Below are 18,926 nucleotides of genomic sequence, written 5' to 3'. Positions count from 1 at the left end.
TGTAACATCAGTTAGTCAAGCTCGTATTTTGCAACTTCCACAACTGAGCAAGCCACGAATTTAGTTAATCATAGTTGTTGAATTTCTTCTTATTCAGCCTAATCAAGATTCCTTAATTTATGTATGTGTATTTCATGCAATATTTTCCATAGTATCTTGAAGATTGTTGTTAAAGAGTAAAAAAAAAACTTTAATTTCAATAAAGGAATTGACAAAAGAAATGAAGAGGCTTCCCTTCCACATATTTTAATTAATAATCCTATAAAAGAAATGCAAGGAAGGAAATAAACCAGGTTACTGACCTGGATACATGCTAATGGCTCATTGGTCCAGATGGAGTACCCGCCAACTAGATAGATTCTTGCATTGTGCACAGCTACGCCCGATTCATTTTGGCCTAATGTGGAAAAATGAAAGGTACTGATTAGTTAGATTACTCAACTAAAAACCTACAATTTAGCTTAAATGTTGGGATATTTGCACCTGAAGTTTAAATAAAAGATGCTATTTTCATGGCCATGAGCAGAGTGCAATACCAAAATAAAGATTGTACTACCTGTTATTCAATAGCATCGCTTTTCAACATAAGTATTGGTTCTATTTACTCTCATAAACCTTGCTGCATCACCATAGAAGTATCTCTTTTGTCTTCATGGCTATATACTTATTTTGTAATCTACTTATTACCTTCTTGAATAGATTCCACTGTTAGTCTGTAGATTTACAACTAACAATTTCCCCCAGTTTACTACATTACAACAGTGACTAGACTTCAAAAGCAGTTCTGACGAAGGGTCATCGACCTGAAACGTTAACTCTGTTTCTCTCTCTACAGATGCTGTCTGACCTGCTGAGTATTTCCAACATTTTCTGTTTTTATTTCAAAGGTACTTCATTGGTTGTAAAACGCTTTGGGACATCCTGAGGTCGTGAAAGATGCTATATAAATGCAAGTTTTTCTTTCTTCTTACTTTTACTACAGTTAATTGCTTCCTAATCCCTTTAAAGTTAGCCTTGTTTAAGACAAATATCTGCTACTTTTCTTATAGGTTGTCCTGATCTTTGTATAGATACATTTCCCTGTTGATTAGTTAGGAGGTCTATACAGCAACCATCCTTTCCTGTTTCTTAGCTGTACCTATAATTATATACTTACTGATTACACTCATTTAGTTCTCTTCCACTTCCATTTTGGTGGTCTTTATTAATACTGCCATTTGTCTCTTTCCTATTCCCCCCCTATCTCATCTTAAAAAAAAAAAAAAAAAAAATCTACATTCAGGTATATCTAGCTCACAATTTTGTCCTAGCTGCAGCCAGGTTTCTGTAATTGCTACCACATCATACCCCCAATGCTTCTAGCTCCCCTGTTTTACATGTAATAGGATTGGCATAAAGGCACCTTGTTTGGTTGACTGCTTTTCCCCTCTCCATTCCCCCATCTATTGGTCTCCATGCCCCTGTTAATTTACTATTTTGTTTAATTTTATGTTAAACTTCCCACCCTCACTAATTTCCGTTCCCTCAATGCTATCTATTTTAAAGTCTTGTTTTCCCCCTATCCCTCCTTTACCAAATTCTCTTCCACTGATCTATTTTATGAAGACATTGTTTAGGTGAAGACTGTCTCATCTATACAGTTTCCCCTATCCAAACCTTGTCCCAGTGCCCTAGAAATCTGAAGCCCACTCTTTTACACCATCACTGAAGCCATGCGTTGATATGATTAAACTGCTTCTCCCTAACTTGCCTAACGGGTGGCATTGGGGAATAATTTGGAGATTACGACACTTGTGGTGTTGTCCTGCAAATCAGCACCTAACTCTTCAAAATCCTTTTCCAAGACCTCCATCTCATTGGCTCCCATGTGAATCATGAATTCTAAGTTTCGCCCCCACCCCACCCTTTGAAGAAGTTTTCCATCTATTCCATTCAGTCCCTTACCCTGGCACCTGGAAGCAATTCACCATTTGGGTGTCCCAATCACTGTTGCAAAAAAAAGCTGTCTGTTCCTCTAATCATAGAATTACCCACAATTAACATTTTCCTATTCTTCCAAGGCCATACCCCAACATGTCTATCCCTTTAGAAAAAAAAAGGTAAGGCAAAATATTTGCAGAGGACTTGTTCAACTCAACTTATAAGTTTCTAGAGGAATGAAAATAACCACTGATAAAAAGGTTCTGTGAAATAAGTCTCTATCTTAGTCATGAAAACTATCCTTATTAGTCTAATACACAATCTGACCTATTCAACGCTGACCTGGTGCATTCCACAGATTATAATGTCCACTAGGAAAGGGCCACAGTGTTACACCAAATATTTTTATCAATCATGTTCTTAATCAGATATCTACCCAGCTTCTTTTTAAAGGGGCGAATTGATAAAGCATCAATTACTTTTGCCAGGGAGTGGGCCTTTGGCGTAGCGGTAAGCATCCCCGCCGCTGGGCCAGAAGGTGTAGGGTTTCGAACCCCGCTCCAGACAGTCCCGGCAAGTAAAGTCGGAGCTCCGGCTCTAAATTCTGGGTTGACATCCAGTGGGATACTTGCGTCCGTGGGCGTGGGTGGCCCCCCCATCGTATGGGTTGTGGGAGCCCATAAAACCCTCCCGCCATAGGACTAACCACCCTAATGGCTGGTATGAAGATGGTTACGGTCACGGAAGGAGCGTTTAACGCGGCCAGAAATCCTTCCACTACTTCATACTGTTCCCCAAAGGGAACAGTGTGTAGACACGATAAGAAGACGACTTTTGCCAGGAGTATCTTCCAGACTTTTGGTACTCTATGGCTCTCATCTCTAATTTTGCTTGATTACACCCCTAGCTCTGCAATTAAGTTAAATAACCTGCTAATACTACAGTAACTTTTAAAAATTCTTGGCTTTTAGCACTTCAAAGACATGCATCATATCTCCCTCCATTTTATTTTCTCCAATGCAAATACGTTCATACCCATTTTTTATAATTCAAGGGTCACAATCTACTGGCAGTAATGTTAACATGCAGCTAATGCCACATTGTATGCATAAACTGGATCTGGTCAACAGTAACAATGCTTTAAAAAGGTGGTAAAATATCAATGCTGTTGGTTTAATAACTGCAATTAAGCCAGGCAGCAATTCCCAAATCATTACTTAGCATGATTATCTGGATTTTCTAGTCAGCCTTTAGTTCACTATATTGCGATGGAAAGTCAGTGTGATGACTTTTTTTAGAAACATGCTGAATGTATCAATGAAAAGGAGTAACTACACTGATATCTGCAGAGGCATTTTACACCAATTCAGAACATATTTTGAATACTCCTTTATGCAGTATGAAAATGCTTTGCATCACATTACAGTAGTCCAGATAAACATTGGAATTTCATCTGAACTCATCCCCCTGCCCCCCCCCAAAATAGGCCACCAAATCAGGCAGCACATTCCAGAAACAGTTATAGTTACAACCATAAGGATGAGCAGCCATCATACTGAAATATCTAACATATACATTTGCTTTACTTGTTCTCGGGATGTGGGCGATGTTGGCAAGGCTCCATTTATCGCCCATCCCTACTTTCCCTCAGAAGTTGATACTGGTACTTTTCTGTTAACTGCTACAGTCCTTGTGCTGATGGTATTAGATAGGAAATTCTAGGTTGTTTACCCAGTGGTGATGAAGGAATGGCAGTATATGTCCAAGTCAGGATGGTGTGACTTGGAGGGGTACCTGGAGGTGATGGTGTTCCCATGATCTTGCTGCTTTTGTCCCTCTTGGTGTTAGAGGCTGCTGTACTGGGAGGTGCTATTGAAGGAAGGTTGGGGAGTTGCTGCAGTACATCCTGTAGAAAGTACAAACAGGTGCAACAAAGCACCAGTGGTGGAGGGGGTGGATATTGGGTTCAGTGGCAGGCGTGTCATTCAAGAGGACTGCTTTGTCCTGGATGGTGTCAAACTTCTAGCGCATCATTGTGGCTGCACCCACCCAGATGAGTGGCGGGTAGTCCAGCATGCTACTGACTTGAGCCTTGCCGATCATAGAATCATAGAAATTTATGGCACAGAAGGAGGCCATTTGGCCCATCGTATCTGTGCTGGCCATAAAAGAGCTATCCAGCCTAATCCCACTTTCCAGCTCTTGGTCCGTGGCCTTGTAGGTTACAGCACTTCAAGTACTTTTTAAACGTGATGAGGGTTTCTGCCTCCACCATCCTTTCAGGCAGTGAGTCCCAGACCCCCACCAACCTCTGGGTGAAAAAAGTTCTCCTCAACTCGCCTCTAACCCTCCTACCAAATACTTTAAATCTATGCCCCCTGGTTATTGACCTCTCTGCTAAGGGAAATAGGTCCTTCCTAGCCACTCTATCTAGGCCCCTCATAATTTTATACACCTCAATTAAATTTCCCCTCAGCCTCCTCTGTTCCAAAGAAAACAACCCCAGCCTATCCAATCTTTCCTCATAGCTACAATTCTCCAGTCCTGGCAACATCCTCGTAAATCTCCTCCAACACCTCTAGTGCAAGCACATCTTTCCTGGAATGTGGTGACCAGAACTGTATGCAGTATTCTAGCTGTGGCCTAACTAGTGTTTTATACAGTACAAGCATAACCTCCCTGCTCTTATATTCTATGCCTTGGCTAATAAAGGAAAGTATCCCATATGCCTTCTTAAGCATCTTACCTACCTGTCCTGCCACCTTCAGGGATCTGTGGACAATGTTGTAACATTTAAACAACAATACAACATTAGCAGTCCTCCAGCACTCCAATGTCCCTCTGTTCCGCTAAATTCTCAGTATCCTATCATTTATTGTGCATTCCCTTGCCTTGTTAGACCTCCCCAAATGCAATACCTCCCATTTTTCCGGGCTGAATTGCATTTGCCACTTTTCTGCCCACCTGACCAGTCTATTGATATCTTCCTGCAGTCTACAGCTTTCTTCACCATCAACCACACGACCAATTTTTGTATCATCTGCAAACTTCTTAATCATGCTCCCTACATTGAAGTCTAAATCATTGATGTATACCACAAAAAGCAAGGGACCTAGTACTGAGCCCTGTGGAACCCCACTGGAAACAGCCTTCCAGTCACAAAAACACCCGTCGACCATTGCTTCCTGCCACTGAGCCAATTTTGAAACTAACTTGCCACTTTCCCTTGGATCCCATGGGCTTTTACTTTTCTGACCAGCCTGCCATGTGGGACCTTGTCAAAAGCCTTGCTAAAATCCATGTAGACTACGTCAAATGTGCTACCCTCATCAACCCTCCTTGTTACCGCCTCAAAAAATTCAATCAAGTTAGTCAGACATGACCTTCCCTTAACAAAGCTGTTGTGTATGCACCTTTAAGGGAATAACTGGTTTTAGACTGCAGTACCGGCAGTGACCACCCCTGTATAAAAGGCCCTAGCAGGCTTCTGTATTTCAGTCTGACACTGCCTCCTGTTCAGTAAAGTACCTGTTAAACTGTTCTCCCGAAGTCCGTGTATTATTGAGGCGTGGACTTTACAATTTACAATTCAAATCGCTTTATTGGCATGATAAGTTACATCTTATGTTGCCAAAGCATCAAAATACATTTATGGTTTAGCACATAAACGCAGTTCTATTCATACAGTGTATAAACAGGTACATCCCTGAGTGTATAAATATACATTCGCATTGTTTATATATATTCTTTTCTTAGTTTACTGGTTGTCCCTCTGTTCATGGCAAGCTGTAACATAGTGTGCCGCCAGTGTTATACAGCTTCTCTCCTCTCCCAGTAGGAATGGGAGTTTTTGGTTGTCATTCAGATTTCTGAAATCAGGGCATATTTGTGAGAATTTTTGGTAGAAATTCTCCCTGATGCCCTGATATTTTCCACAAGCTGTGAGGAAGTGCATTTCTGTCTCCACCACTCCCTGACTGCAGTGAGAGCATATCCTGTCCTCTCTTGGCAGCCTGGTCTGCCTGTGTCTGCCTTTTTCGATCGCTAGGCTATCACAGAATCACAGAAACCCCACAGTGCAGATAGAGGCCATTTCGGCCCATCGAGCCTGCACCGACACATACCCCACCCGATCCCCGTAACCCCACGTATTTAATCCCCCTAACACTAAGGGTCAATTTATCATAGCCAATCAACCTAACCCGCACATCTTTGGACTGTGGGAGGAAACCGGAGCACCCGGAGAAAACCCACGCAAACACGGGGAGAATGTGCAAACTCCACACAGACAGTCGCCCGAGGCTAAGTCTGTACCTTGTCAAGGTTCTTCTCAGTTTGTTATCCTTTACCATGGTCAGGTAATCAGCTATGTTGTATTGTCTGTTTAGGGCCAAGTAGCAATTGAGTTTGCTTTGGGTTTTTGTTGTTTCTGCCCAATATGTCAGATATTTTTCCTTTTGCTTAGCGACGATTGTGTTGGGTCGAATTCTTTGTGTTACCCTGTGTTACAGTGGCGACGAGTAAGTTCGACCTCACCTGCAGTGTGGCATCATCTCATGGGGATCTCGCCTGAGAGAAGGGTTCTGGAAGGTCGTAGTCTGAGCAACGGGCGTCGACCGAGGGCAACCGCCCAAAGAATTCATCGGTGTTCGGAGAATTGTGGGAGAGACTGTGGAGAGCTGTGCTTGGCTCCCCAGTTAAGGTGTTCCAGCAAATCGTGCTGGTAGCAGGTAGCGCGCTGACCCTTCCGGACTGCGGCGGGCTCAAGCTCGATCGAGCGGCTCTACAAAATGGGCCACGCAGCGTCGCCGGGAAAAGAAAACAAGAGAGAGAGAGGGTGGAGTGCACAGGGCGCGGTCGGTGCTCAAGAACAGGGCAGCGGAGAGAAACTAAACGGGGGGGAAGGAAAGCGAGACGCGCCGAAGCTGCAGGTCGCCGCCATTACCCCGTAGAACGCTAGGAGCAGCGTGGCAGCAAGGGCAAGAAGCAAAAGCGTGGGAGGCGCCATTTTATCCCGTTGGGGAAGAAGCAAAAGCGCGGGAGGCGCCATTTTAAATCACCCAAGATGCCGAAAAGTGGCAGTATCGCTGCTTTCGACAATGAGGTAGAAGACTGGACCACGTATGTGGAAAGAATTGAAGTGTACTGCAAGGCAAATGAGGTGGCTGATGGAAAGAGGGCGTCGGTATTATTAAATCTGATGGGTGCGAGTACGTACGGCCTATTGCGGAATTTAATTACCCCAGCTAAACCAATGGAGAAAAGTTTTGAGGAGATTGTTCATATCTTACAGGAACACCTAAGCCCTACACCACTGCTGATAGTAGAAAGATTCAAGTTCCATAAAAGAAACCAGCACAAAGATGAGAGCAATGCTGACTATCTTACGGAACTACGCAAGTTATCGAAGCACTGCCAGTTTGGAGCAGGACTGGCAGACACCTTACGGGATAAGTTTGTCTGCAGGCTCCAGAGTGAAGGAACCCAGAAACGACTACTTTCAAAAAAGGACCTGACGCTAGAACAGGCTTTCAGCGTGGCAGTATCCTACAAAGCAGCAGCATGGGGAGCTGCGGAAATACAACAGAAACCACAAGAATACAGAGCTAACGAAATGGCGTATGGAGCAGAAAAGTGCTATCGCTGCGGCAGAACAACCCATGAGCAGAAGGACTGCTGGTTTAAAGATAAAATATGCAGGCAATGCGGAAAAATGGGACATATAGCAAGAGTCTGCAGGTCGGGAAAGAAAACCAACATGACAAGAACTACTAAGGAACAGTACAGGAAAGTAAAGAAACTGACAGACAGTAGTTCAGAAGATCAGGAGCGTGATAAGGACTCCGGGAGCAGGAGATTAAGTTGTTTAAAGTTACACAACGTGATCGCAAAGGAAGATCACCGAACCATTTGGGTCACCCTCATGATAGCAGGGTCCCCAGTAAAGATTGAATTGGACACAGGATCAGCCCTAACTGTCATGAATCGACGAGACTATGAGCGGCTATTCTCACACATACCCTTAAAGGACACGTCCATTGTATTGAAGACATACACGGGGCAAAAGGTCTACCTCAGAGGAAAAATAAGGGTGCCAGTTGAATATAACGGAAAGGAAACACAGAAACTATACATGTATATACTACGAGATGGAGGACCACCATTATTGGGACGTGAATGGATCCGAAAAATACAATTGGATTGGCATTCCATTCTGGCACTAACTGTGACTGACAAAAAGGATGATGACGTTGCACCTGGACGTCTGTCACAAATTCTATCTGACGCGGAAGAGGTGTTCCAACAAGGACTTGGGACTCTAAAGGCAACCATAAAGATTGAGGATAACGCAACCCCAAAATTTTTCAAGGCCAGACCAGTGCCATACGCGATCCGCCCAGCCGTGGAAGCTGAACTGGAGAGTCTGGAGCGTTCGGGGGTGCTGTCTAAGGTGGACTGGAGCAAGTGGGCCACACCCATCGTTCCTGTAATGAAGAAAGCATTGAGCAGCACGCCTGGGGAGCCAAGGAAGGTTCACATCTGTGGGGACTTCAAGGTGACTGTGAACCCAGTCCGGCACACAGTACAGTATCCACTTCCGCAGATAGAAGATATTTTCGCCTCACTATCTGGAGGTAAACGTTTTACAAAGATTGATCTGGCTCAAGCGTATCTACAAATGGAGGTGGAAGAAGCATCTAGGAAATACCTCACGATAAACACTCACAAAGGCCTTTACCAGTACAATCGACTGGTATTCGGGGTAGCATCGGCCCCGGCTATTTGGCAGAGGGCAATGGAACAAGTCCTGCAAGGGATCCCGGGGACCCAGTGTTATTTGGACGACATCCTGGTTACGGGCGAAAATGACAATGAACACCTTGCCAACCTGGAACAGGTGCTCACGAGATTGCAGGAATATGGGCTACGAGCCAACCGCCCCAAATGCGAGTTCTTCAGGAGACAAATCTTGTATTGTGGCCACATGATTGATGAGGAAGGGTTGCATAAGTCGCCGGACAAGATTGAGGCTGTAGTCAAGGCTCCAGCACCGGAAAATGTGTCGCAACTGAGGTCGTTCCTCGGGTTGGTGAACTACTACCATAAGTTCTTGCCGAATTTATCTACAATTCTGCACCCACTGAATGCCCTGCTTCAAACTGGTGTAACATGGAAATGGAGTGATGAGTGTAAGCGTGCCTTTCAGGAATGTAAATGCCTAATCACTTCAAAAGAAGTATTGGCCCACTACAACCCAACACTACCGATTTGGTTGGCATGTGATGCGTCACCTTACGGCATTGGAGCGGTGCTGTCACACAAATTCCGTGACGGTTCAGAGAGGCCAATAGCCTTTGCATCGCGCTCGCTAACCTCAGCTGAGCGTAACTACGCCCAGATTGACAGGGAGGCCCTCAGCCTGGTGTGGGGGGTGAAGAAGTTCAATCACTATCTGCACGGGCAGAAATTCACCCTACTGACTGATCATCAACCCCTGGTCTCAATTTTTAACCCAAAGAAGGGCGTTCCGGTGATGACGGCGCAACGGCTGCAAAGATGGTCACTTTTTCTAGGGGCACATCAGTATGACATAGAGTACAAAGGTACGAAACAGCATGGAAACGCTGATGGGCTGTCGCGCCTACCGTTGCCTACGGTGGAAGAAGCACCTGCAGTGGACCCTGTGGAGATATTCCATGCGACCATAGTCGAATGTTTGCCTGTTACAAACGCAAGTATTGAGAAGGAAACCCGAAATGACCCGACACTCTCTCGGGTCTATGATTTGACGGTGAAGGGATGGCCAGCATATGGCGACTCACTGTTGCCAGCATTCTCGCCAAGGAGAGAACAGCTGTCAGTGTGCCAGGGAACCTTGATGTGTGGATCCCGAGTGGTAATTCCACCCAAGTTGAGAGATAGAGTGCTCAATGAGCTTCACGAGGGTCATCTGGGAGGGGTAAAAATGAAGAGCCTAGCCAGGGCGTTTGTGTGGTGGCCAGGAATCGATAAAGAATTCGAGGACATGACCAAGAGATGCACAGGATGCCAGAAGGTCCAAAACGCTCCACCACAGGCCCCGCTACATCTATGGGCGTGGCCCTCATCTCCATGGCAACGGGTACACATCGATTTCGCTGGTCCATTTATGGACTCAATGTTTCTAATCGCTGTGGACGCCCATTCGAAATGGCCAGAGGTCATTAAAATGTCCTCCACCACCACGGAGAAAACTATTGCAGTCCTAAGGACCATCTTCGCCAGGAATGGGTTGCCAGAACAGATTTGCTCCGACAATGGCCCACAGTTTGTGTCTGAGGATTTCCGGAGGTTCCTGAAGAATAATGGGGTGAAACATTACACATCTGCCCCATATCATCCAGCCACAAATGGATTGGCTGAGAGGTTTGTTCAGACCTTTAAAAAGGCCATAAAGGCAATGTATAATGACGACATACCACTACAACACAAGGTGGATAATTTCTTGTTTGCTTACCGGAATGCGACACATGCAGTAACCAACCAAACTCCAGCCGTACTGTTTTTCAACCGGAGACTAAGATGTCGCCTGGATTTGCTCAAACCAAACATAAGACGAGATGTTGAGGATAAGCAGTTCCAGCACATAAATGAGAAGCCAACCAGGAGCTTCAAGATAGGGCAACCAGTCTTGGCCCGCGACTACCGAACAGAAAAATGGCAGCCAGGAACGATATGCACACAGCAGGGACCACTAATATACACAGTGGACGTTGGAGAGAGCATCGTGAGACGCCATGCTGACCAGATTCTAGAGTCACAGGAACAAGCCAAACCTATACCACAAGCATGTGCACCTGGTAATGAGCCCGAAGTACAGATTGCGTCTACCTCAGAAGCAGGGGTATTGGAAGCTGACGAACCAACCAATGACAATGAGCCAGAATCGACTCCACCGCAAGAACAGGATACTCGAGAAAGGCGCTATCCAGTCAGGATCAGGAAGCCTCCTCAAAGACTGAACTTATAAATGACTATTTCAGTTGATGTATATAGTACTGAGAAAATTGTAATTGTAATTAGTTATTATTTAGTTGTTAAATGAATGTTATGTACTGTTTATCTAAAAGGGGAGGAATTGTTGTGTATGCACCTTTAAGGGAATAACTGGTTTTAGACTGCAGTACCGGCAGTGACCACCCCTATATAAAAGGCCCTAGCAGGCTTCTGTATTTCAGTCTGACGCTGCCTCCTGTTCAGTAAAGTACCTGTTAAACTGTTCTCCCGAAGTCCGTGTATTATTGAGGCGCGGACTTTACAAAAGCTATGCTGGCTGTCCTTGATTAATCTGTGCCTTTTTAAATGACAATTAATACTGTCCCTCAGATTTTTTTCCAATAATTTGCCCACCACCGAAGTTAGGCTGACGGGCCTGTAATTACTTGGTCTATCCCTTTCTCCCTTTTTAAACAACGATACAGTATTAGCAGTCCTCCAGTACCACACCTGTAGCCAAAGAGGATTGGAAAATGATGGTCAGATGGTGGAGTTGCTTTGAGGGGTCAGGAGATGAGCTACTTGTCGCAGAGTACCCACCCTCTGCCCTGCTCTTGTAGCCATGGTGTTGAAATGACTGATCTATTTAAGCTTCTGGTCAATGGCGACTACCAGGCTGTTGATTGTGGGGGATTATTGATGGTGCAGCTTTTGTGTAGTGGTCACTCCGACCTATGCGGTCATAGCCAGATGTATCTGCGACAGGTATACTGGCGAGGTCGAGGTCAAGTAGGTTTTTCCCTCAAGTTGGTTCTCTCACCCCCTGCCACAAGCCTAGTTTTACAGCTATGAATTTCAGGACTCAGCCAGCTTGGTCAGTGGTGGTTCTACCAACCAATCCTTGGTAAATTGAGCAGCTTATATTTTTCTAACTGCTACTGATGGCAAGGGTACCATGTACCTTTTGTCAGCTGAAGTTTTTAATGTAACATGCTAATAGGTGCTTTCATAATAAGAACGGCTCTTTACCATCAGAATGTCATCGAAAGGGCTGTTAAACAAGTCAGAATATCATTGCTTTAAGTATCCTTGAAACTATGAGATAAAACCTCGCCAATGCATTGATTATTCTTTTGAAGCTTTAATTTTATGGCCAAATATTTCACATAATATTTAAACATGGCCTATGCCAATGACTTGTACAGCTAAAATATGTTTGGAGCTTATAATCAAATGCCCTCGAGGTGCACCCCTGAACTTGATTGCTTTGTTAAAGCAACTTCAAATTGACTTGTGAAAGATAACTACTGGTTCTCGATTCACTAAATGTCAACACACTAACACCCCTTGACCCTTTTATTAAATACATTGCTTAGAAATAAGTTTTCCCAAGGTTTTATAATTATCCAAAATAACTAATTGTCTGGAGTTATACAGATCATTAGTTCTATCAACATAATGGGCTGGAAATTACTGATAACTTATGCCATAGTAATACAGGGGTAGCGCATCTACAGCACACATCATTCCAATTTCCAGAAAATTATGGCGTGAGTGACTCGCCATTACTTGCGTCATGCCAAAATGTCTTGGGACCCTCTACGCGGCACCACGGTGAACCTCGCCATCATAGTGAGAATTTGATTTTCACAGCTCCTTCCCGCTACAAAATCAATGTCCAATTAATGCTGCTTTACTCGTCACTGCCACTTGGACTGAACCAGAATGGCTCTGGTGACCAGGCAGTGGCGTGAAGATCCATCAGCAGTTCATTTTGCAATTTTGTGTTGAAATTAATTACAGACACACACATCCTCGGATTCCTGAAGACTTTTGTAACGCACAGAAACTTTATGCGGGTGCAACTTCAATAGTTTACAAGGCAACAATAAACGAATGAAAGGAATGATTTATTTACATTAGGGCTAATGATTGACGTGATTTGTTTTTCTTGGTCGGATCCAGGGTGAGTTTTAAAAATGTTGCTGACAGGACTGCTTCTTTCGCTATTTGCTGGACTACAGTCAACCTCAGCCTGTCTCTAAACCCGGAGCCTGCAAGTGAGCTGAACATTTGGGCCAAATCACTGCCGGGATCCTCATTACCACATCGCAAGAGCAAATCAGCACTGTAAGAGAGAGAGGAGTCTACCCACAGCTACCACAGGGCATCCACTTAGTTTACAAAGCAGGTTCAGTCAAACCATAACTTACTTAAAAATGTTTTTCCCACACTCGGTTATAAAAACCGATTAAGATTAGTTTGTAGCCATTTCTTGCTCTACCTGCCTTCTACATTTGACCACTGCTGTGGAAGATTTTACAGTCAAGCATTTCAGGTACAGCAACAAGCCTAATTACAGTTGGGGGTAATGTAAAGCATTTCGAATAGACACGTAAGACTGTGAAATTCTTTTTGTTTCATTCAGTAATCACACATTCAACCCCTCTGTGTTCTGTAACTTGCAGGTACTAAACGCTGATAAACATTGGCCTTTTTCAATGCCGCTCCCAATCCACCACTTTTCTCGCTGCGCCGTTTTCTAATTATTTTTTCTGCAAATTGTGGTGTGAATTCACCACTGGCGAGCACAATGGTCCAACCTATGACGTTTGTCACCAATATCATCACTCCAGCAAATTACAACCAATATTCCAGGGCTGTGAAAATATTGATGCCGGGAAATCAGCATTAAAACTTTGAAGGAAGTGTTTGTAAAAGTTTGTAATTATAATCTCTTTGGAGAAGTGAAATTTTGACACCATTCCAGGCTAAAACTGCATATGGAGTCTGTAATCCACTACTGGAGCTATTGGCCCAGAAATTCGGGTCTCCACGGGGGAGTACGCACGGGGTACTCACTCGTAGGCCCAATGGAAGTGCCGGTTTCCTGCATGCACTGCGCATGCGCGGGAAACCGGTACTTCCGTTCCCCTGAAAGAAGGGGTTCAGAAGTCGAACGCGTGCGCAGGAGAGGCAGCGCGTGCGCATCGAACGTACTTTTTTTTTTGCAGGTTTTCCCAGGAGCGTAAGTCTCCAGAAGTCTCCAGTCGCAAGGCCTGCTTTTTACAAGGTAAGTGGTGAATTAATTAATATTAAAACATTTTTTCCACAGGTTTATTATTTTTAAATACTTTAAAGAAAGGCAAGTTTATTTTTAGCCCCGTTAGAAAATGTAATTAATTTTTTCAAAAATTTAAATTATTGTTTAAAATAGCTATTTCATGTAATTTATAGTTTATTTTAAAACTGTGATGGCTTTAAAAAAAAATTATTTGAAGATTTAGTGATGTTTTGGCGCTTGTAGTATTTATAGGTTTGACAGGTCTTCCTGTCCATGGCCCACGTGATCCATGGGGACGCATCGAACTAACTGTGCCCCTGGGATACGCAAGCACTGCGCGCCGGCAGTTGGAGGAGGCCCAGGATCGGAATCCCACGTGGGCCCACAGCTCAACGGCCGGCGCGCTAGGTAAGTGTAGGTCAGGGGCTTGCACCCGCGGGAAGCCCCCGACCCGAATTTCTGGGCCAATAGCTCACTCACTCAGTATGCGGAGAGGAATATGGCTGTTTTTGAAAGTGAGGAACTTGAGGTAACATGATGACATGGAGTCATGTGGAGAATGAGATCATAGGGGGGTATATGGAGTTCGGTCACAGATCAGTCATGATCTCATTGAATGGCGGAACATGCTCGAGGGGCTGAATGGCGGAACATGCTCGAGGGGCGAAATGGCCTACTCCTGTTCCTTTATTTCTAGATTCTGTTGAGAAGGATTGAATGGAAGACTAACCCTTTCTGGCACCCATCATTAACTCATCACAAGGTGATGTTTTCCTACAGCTTTTTCATTTACCACAGAATAAGGCTGAAACAACTATCAGGTGAATCGTAGTGGAGCTAAGCTTCAAGATAAAGCAAGTAAGTAGAAAAATCGACAGGCCCGGATGAAATGTATCCTGTTGTGAAGTAAGGCAGGGAACAGCAGAGGCTCTGACCATCATTTCCCAATCCTCTCTGGCTACAGGTATGGTGTCGGAGGACTGCTAACGTTGTACCATTGTTTAAAAAGGGAGAAAGGGATAGACCGAGTAATTACAGGCCAGTCAGCCTAACTTCGGTGGTGAGCAAATTATTGGAAAAAATTCTGAGGGACAGTATTAATCGTCATTTAGAAACGCATGGATTAATTGAGGACAGTCAGCATGGATTTGTTAAGGGAAGGTCGTGTCTGACTAACTTGGTTGAATTTTGAGGAGGTAACAAGGAGGGTCAGTGAGGGTAGCACGTTTGATGTAGTCTACATGATTTTAGCAAGGCTTTTGACAAGGTCCCACATGACAGGTTGGTCAAAAAAATAAAAGCCCATTGGATCCAAGGGAAAGTGGCAAGTTGGATCCAAAATTGGCTCAGTGGCAGGAAGCAAAAGGTAATGGTCGACAGGTGTTTTTGTGACTGGAAGGCTGTTTCCAGTGGGGTTCTGCAGGGCTCGGTAATAGGTCCCTTGCTTTTTGTGGTATATATATTAATGATTTAGACTTCAATGTAGGGGACATGATTAAGAAGTTTGCAGATGATATTAAAATTGGCCGTGTGGTTGATACTGAGGAAGAAAGCTGTAGACTACAGGAAGATATCAATAGACTGGTCAGGTGGACAGAAAAAGTGGCTAATGGAACCCGGAGAAGTGTGAGGTAATTCATTTGGGGAGGGCTTACAAGGCAAGGGGATACACAATAAATGGTAGGACACTGAGAAGTGTAGAGGAACAGAGGGACCTTGGAGTGCATGTCCACAGATCTCTGAAGGTAGCAGGACACTAGTTAGGCCACAGCTAGAGTACTGCATACAGTTCTGGTCATCACATTATAGGAAGGATGTGATTGCACTAAGAGAGGGTATAGAGGAGATTTTCAAGGAGGTTGCCAAGACTGGAGAATTGTAGCTATGAGGAAAGATTGGATAGGCTGGGGTTGTTTTCTTTGGAACAGAGGAAGCTGAGGGGAGACTTAACTGAGGTGTATAAAATTATGCGGGCCTAGATAGAATGGATTTCTCTTAGCAGAGAGGTCAATAACCAGGGGGCATAGATTTAAAGTAATTGGTAGATGGATTAGAGGTGAGTTGAGGAGAACTTTTTTCACCCAGAGGGTGGTGTGGGTCTGGAACCCACTGTCTGAAAGGGTGAGAGAGGCAAAAGCCCTCTTCACATTTAAAAAGTACTTGGATATGCACCTGAAGTACCGTAACCTACAAGGCCACGGTCCAAGTGCTGGAAAGTGGGATTAGGCCGGATAGTTCTTTTTCAGCTGGCACAGACACGATGGGCTGAATGGCCTCCTTCTGTGCCGTAAATTTCTATGATTCTATGTTGAGACATCACAGCTTGAGGAGTTAGTGATTATCTTAATACTACAAGGCAAATCGCTAGCTCTTTATATTATCGCTTTAAAATGGTAGAGTTTCTGGATGCTTAGAGAGTTATAATGAAAGCATACATCCTTTGTCTATTCTTTTTAAGAGCCATGTTATCAATGAAGACTGTAGATGGCAGTGTGATTATGAATGTGATTTTTCATCTGTGACTCCAGCTTTGTAACATGTTAGCTGTGGAATGGGGGAAATGCAGTGCATGTGGTGCACATGGAATTTCAAATTGGATTCAAAACTGGTTAGAAGGGAGGAAACAAAGAGTAGGAGTTAAGGGCAGTTTCTCAGTGATTGGATATGGGTAGCACTGCCCCACACTGTGTACATCAATGATTTAGACTTAGGGGAGAGGAAGTAACATACAAATTTGCAGATGGCACTAAAATAGGATGCATAGTAAATAATTCTGAGAACCAAAGAAAGTGGCAAGGAAATACTGGCAAAAAAGTAATAAGATAGTATTCAATGGTGGTAAATGTGAGATGGTAAATTTTGGTACAAATAAAGTAATAATTAAACTTTGAACGGGGAAGGCTGGGTGATGTTTAAGAGCAGAGGCATTTGGGGTTTAGGTTAACAAGACATTAAATACGACACAACAACAACAACTTGAGAGAGTTGAGATGGAGGTTGATATCACTGAGGATGAAAAGTCGCTTGGTGCAGAGGCTAAGGGAGAAAAGCAGTGAAGATATCTCGGTGAGAAACTTAGCGTGTTAGTTGGGTGGATGAGAATGAGGATTTGAAATGAGAGGTGATGGGGTGGAACAAGGTGAGATTATCAAAGGAGGAGAAGGTGCCAGAGGAGTAGGGGGACAGATCAAGGTATGATTTAGTGATAAGAACCACACCGCCACCATGGTGCTTTGGGCGGGCCAAGTGGTGGAAGGTATAACCAAAAATGAGGCTTCATTAAGGGGGAAGGTGTCAGCACCTGTCAGCCAGCTTTCTGTCAAGGCCACGATGCCAATGCAATCATCTATAGTAAACTCATGGATGGCAAAGGCCTTGTTCATAAGTGAACAGACGTTCTGGAGGGAGATGCAGAGGGGCGGAGATAGCCGATCTGCTGCCAGAGTGCACGGCGTCAGCGCTGGAAGGTGTGAGTGAGACGGGAAGGAGATTGGCAAGATTAGCCTCCAGCAGGCGCACTGGGTGCGATGGTCGACGAGAGAAAATAGGATGGGGCAGTTGGGGTTGCTGCTCGTAAGGAGGTAGGAACGAGTGCCTCACTGGACCCTTCCGAGGATGCAGAGAGAGGCACAGAGGGAAGCTGTCGGCTTATCCAAAAGGGAGTCAATCCTAGGATGGTGGCAGGAGAGTAGGAAGGTCGAGGAATGCCGATGGGTTGGGGTAGGAATTTGGGAGGGCTGAGTACCTGAGAGGGGAGAAGGGAAAGGAGGCATGACAACAGGAGAGAGGGGCCTAGGAGGGGTAAAGAGAAAGAAGAGAAAAGGGGAAATAGAAGTGATGGGCTTGTGTCCAAAGCAGCAGCCAAAACACACACGTGAATGGACACAGGGAAACTCAAGTTACATAGGCATGGAAGATAAGCACTCCAAATGAATAAGGCCATGAAACAAACTAACGGGATACTAAGTTTTATGGCAAGAGGCATAGAAAATAAAAGTCGAGATGTAATAGTGAATCTATAGTAAGGCCACAGTTGGAGTACTGTGTGCAGTTTTAGGCTCCACATCATAGGAAGTTTGTTGAGGCAATAGAGAGGATACAGCACAGATTCACTAGGAAACTAGAGGAAATACAAATACAACGAAAGACTTTCAAATTAATTGTTGCTTGTTTATCAGTTTGATCCAAGGCCTACCACAATGCTGCCCTGTATCACACAAATCCCCATTTAGCCTTAAATACTATACTTCTGTTTAGATTTTGGTTCGAATACCTGATAATGAAGGCTTATTGGCAACAAGTGGGGCTACTGCAAAAATGTGCAGACCTAATCGGTGGCAGCACCGAGGAGGCGGCGGTGCCGAGGAGGGGGCGGCACCTCTGACAATTTCAACAACAAAAAACAAGGAGTGACATCACAGGACAGCAGGTAGGTGATTGGTTGGTGAGTATTAAGGTTTTTTCTCTCTAAGCTAGGACAGTGGTTTAAACTAGGAGCGGGAAACTATAACGTAATTTGTTAAATTAAAAATTTAACTAGATAAACTAATTAATATAACTATAAATAGTCATTGAATAAAGATTTTAACTAATTAAATATATAAAACAAGGCTAGACTAAGATATGGTAGGGCAGGTTGTGTGTCTGGACTGCAATATGTGGGAGTTTGTGGACAGCGAGACTGTCCCGAGCAAACACGTCTGCAGGAGATGTCTCGGTCTCGAATCTCTCCGGCTCAGAGTCATTGAGCTGGAGTGTGAGTTGGAGACACTCCAACACATAGGGGAGGGGGAGGAGTATCTGGACGGTTTGCTCCAGATTTCAGCCACACCAAATAGAGAGGTGCAGGATCAGAATGGGGTTGGTATGACCGATAGTGTGCAGAGTAAAGGGAACCCAGGTAAGAAAGGGAACGAGGAGCCACAGAAACTGATCCTATCCAACAGGTACAATGAACTTGCTACCT

General features: G+C 44.3%; 1 protein-coding gene across 1 annotated transcript in view; it reads right to left on the bottom strand.

The window, feature by feature from the left end:
- Positions 1-18,926, bottom strand: part of klhl32 (kelch-like family member 32) — a 411,538-nt gene that overhangs the window by 5,573 nt on the left and 387,039 nt on the right. Inside the window, exon 10 of the mRNA XM_085997427.1 lies at positions 303-397. Coding sequence (XP_085853553.1) covers positions 303-397 — 95 coding nt within the window. The remainder of the gene's footprint in view (positions 1-302; positions 398-18,926) is intronic.

Source organism: Somniosus microcephalus, chromosome 9 (assembly GCF_052327205.1).
Source record: "Somniosus microcephalus isolate GS21.2 chromosome 9, FLI_Smic_1.0, whole genome shotgun sequence".
Taxonomy (NCBI): Eukaryota; Metazoa; Chordata; class Chondrichthyes; order Squaliformes; family Somniosidae; genus Somniosus; species Somniosus microcephalus.
Note: the sequence above shows the minus strand (reverse complement) of the source record. Positions and strands in the feature narration are given on the sequence as shown.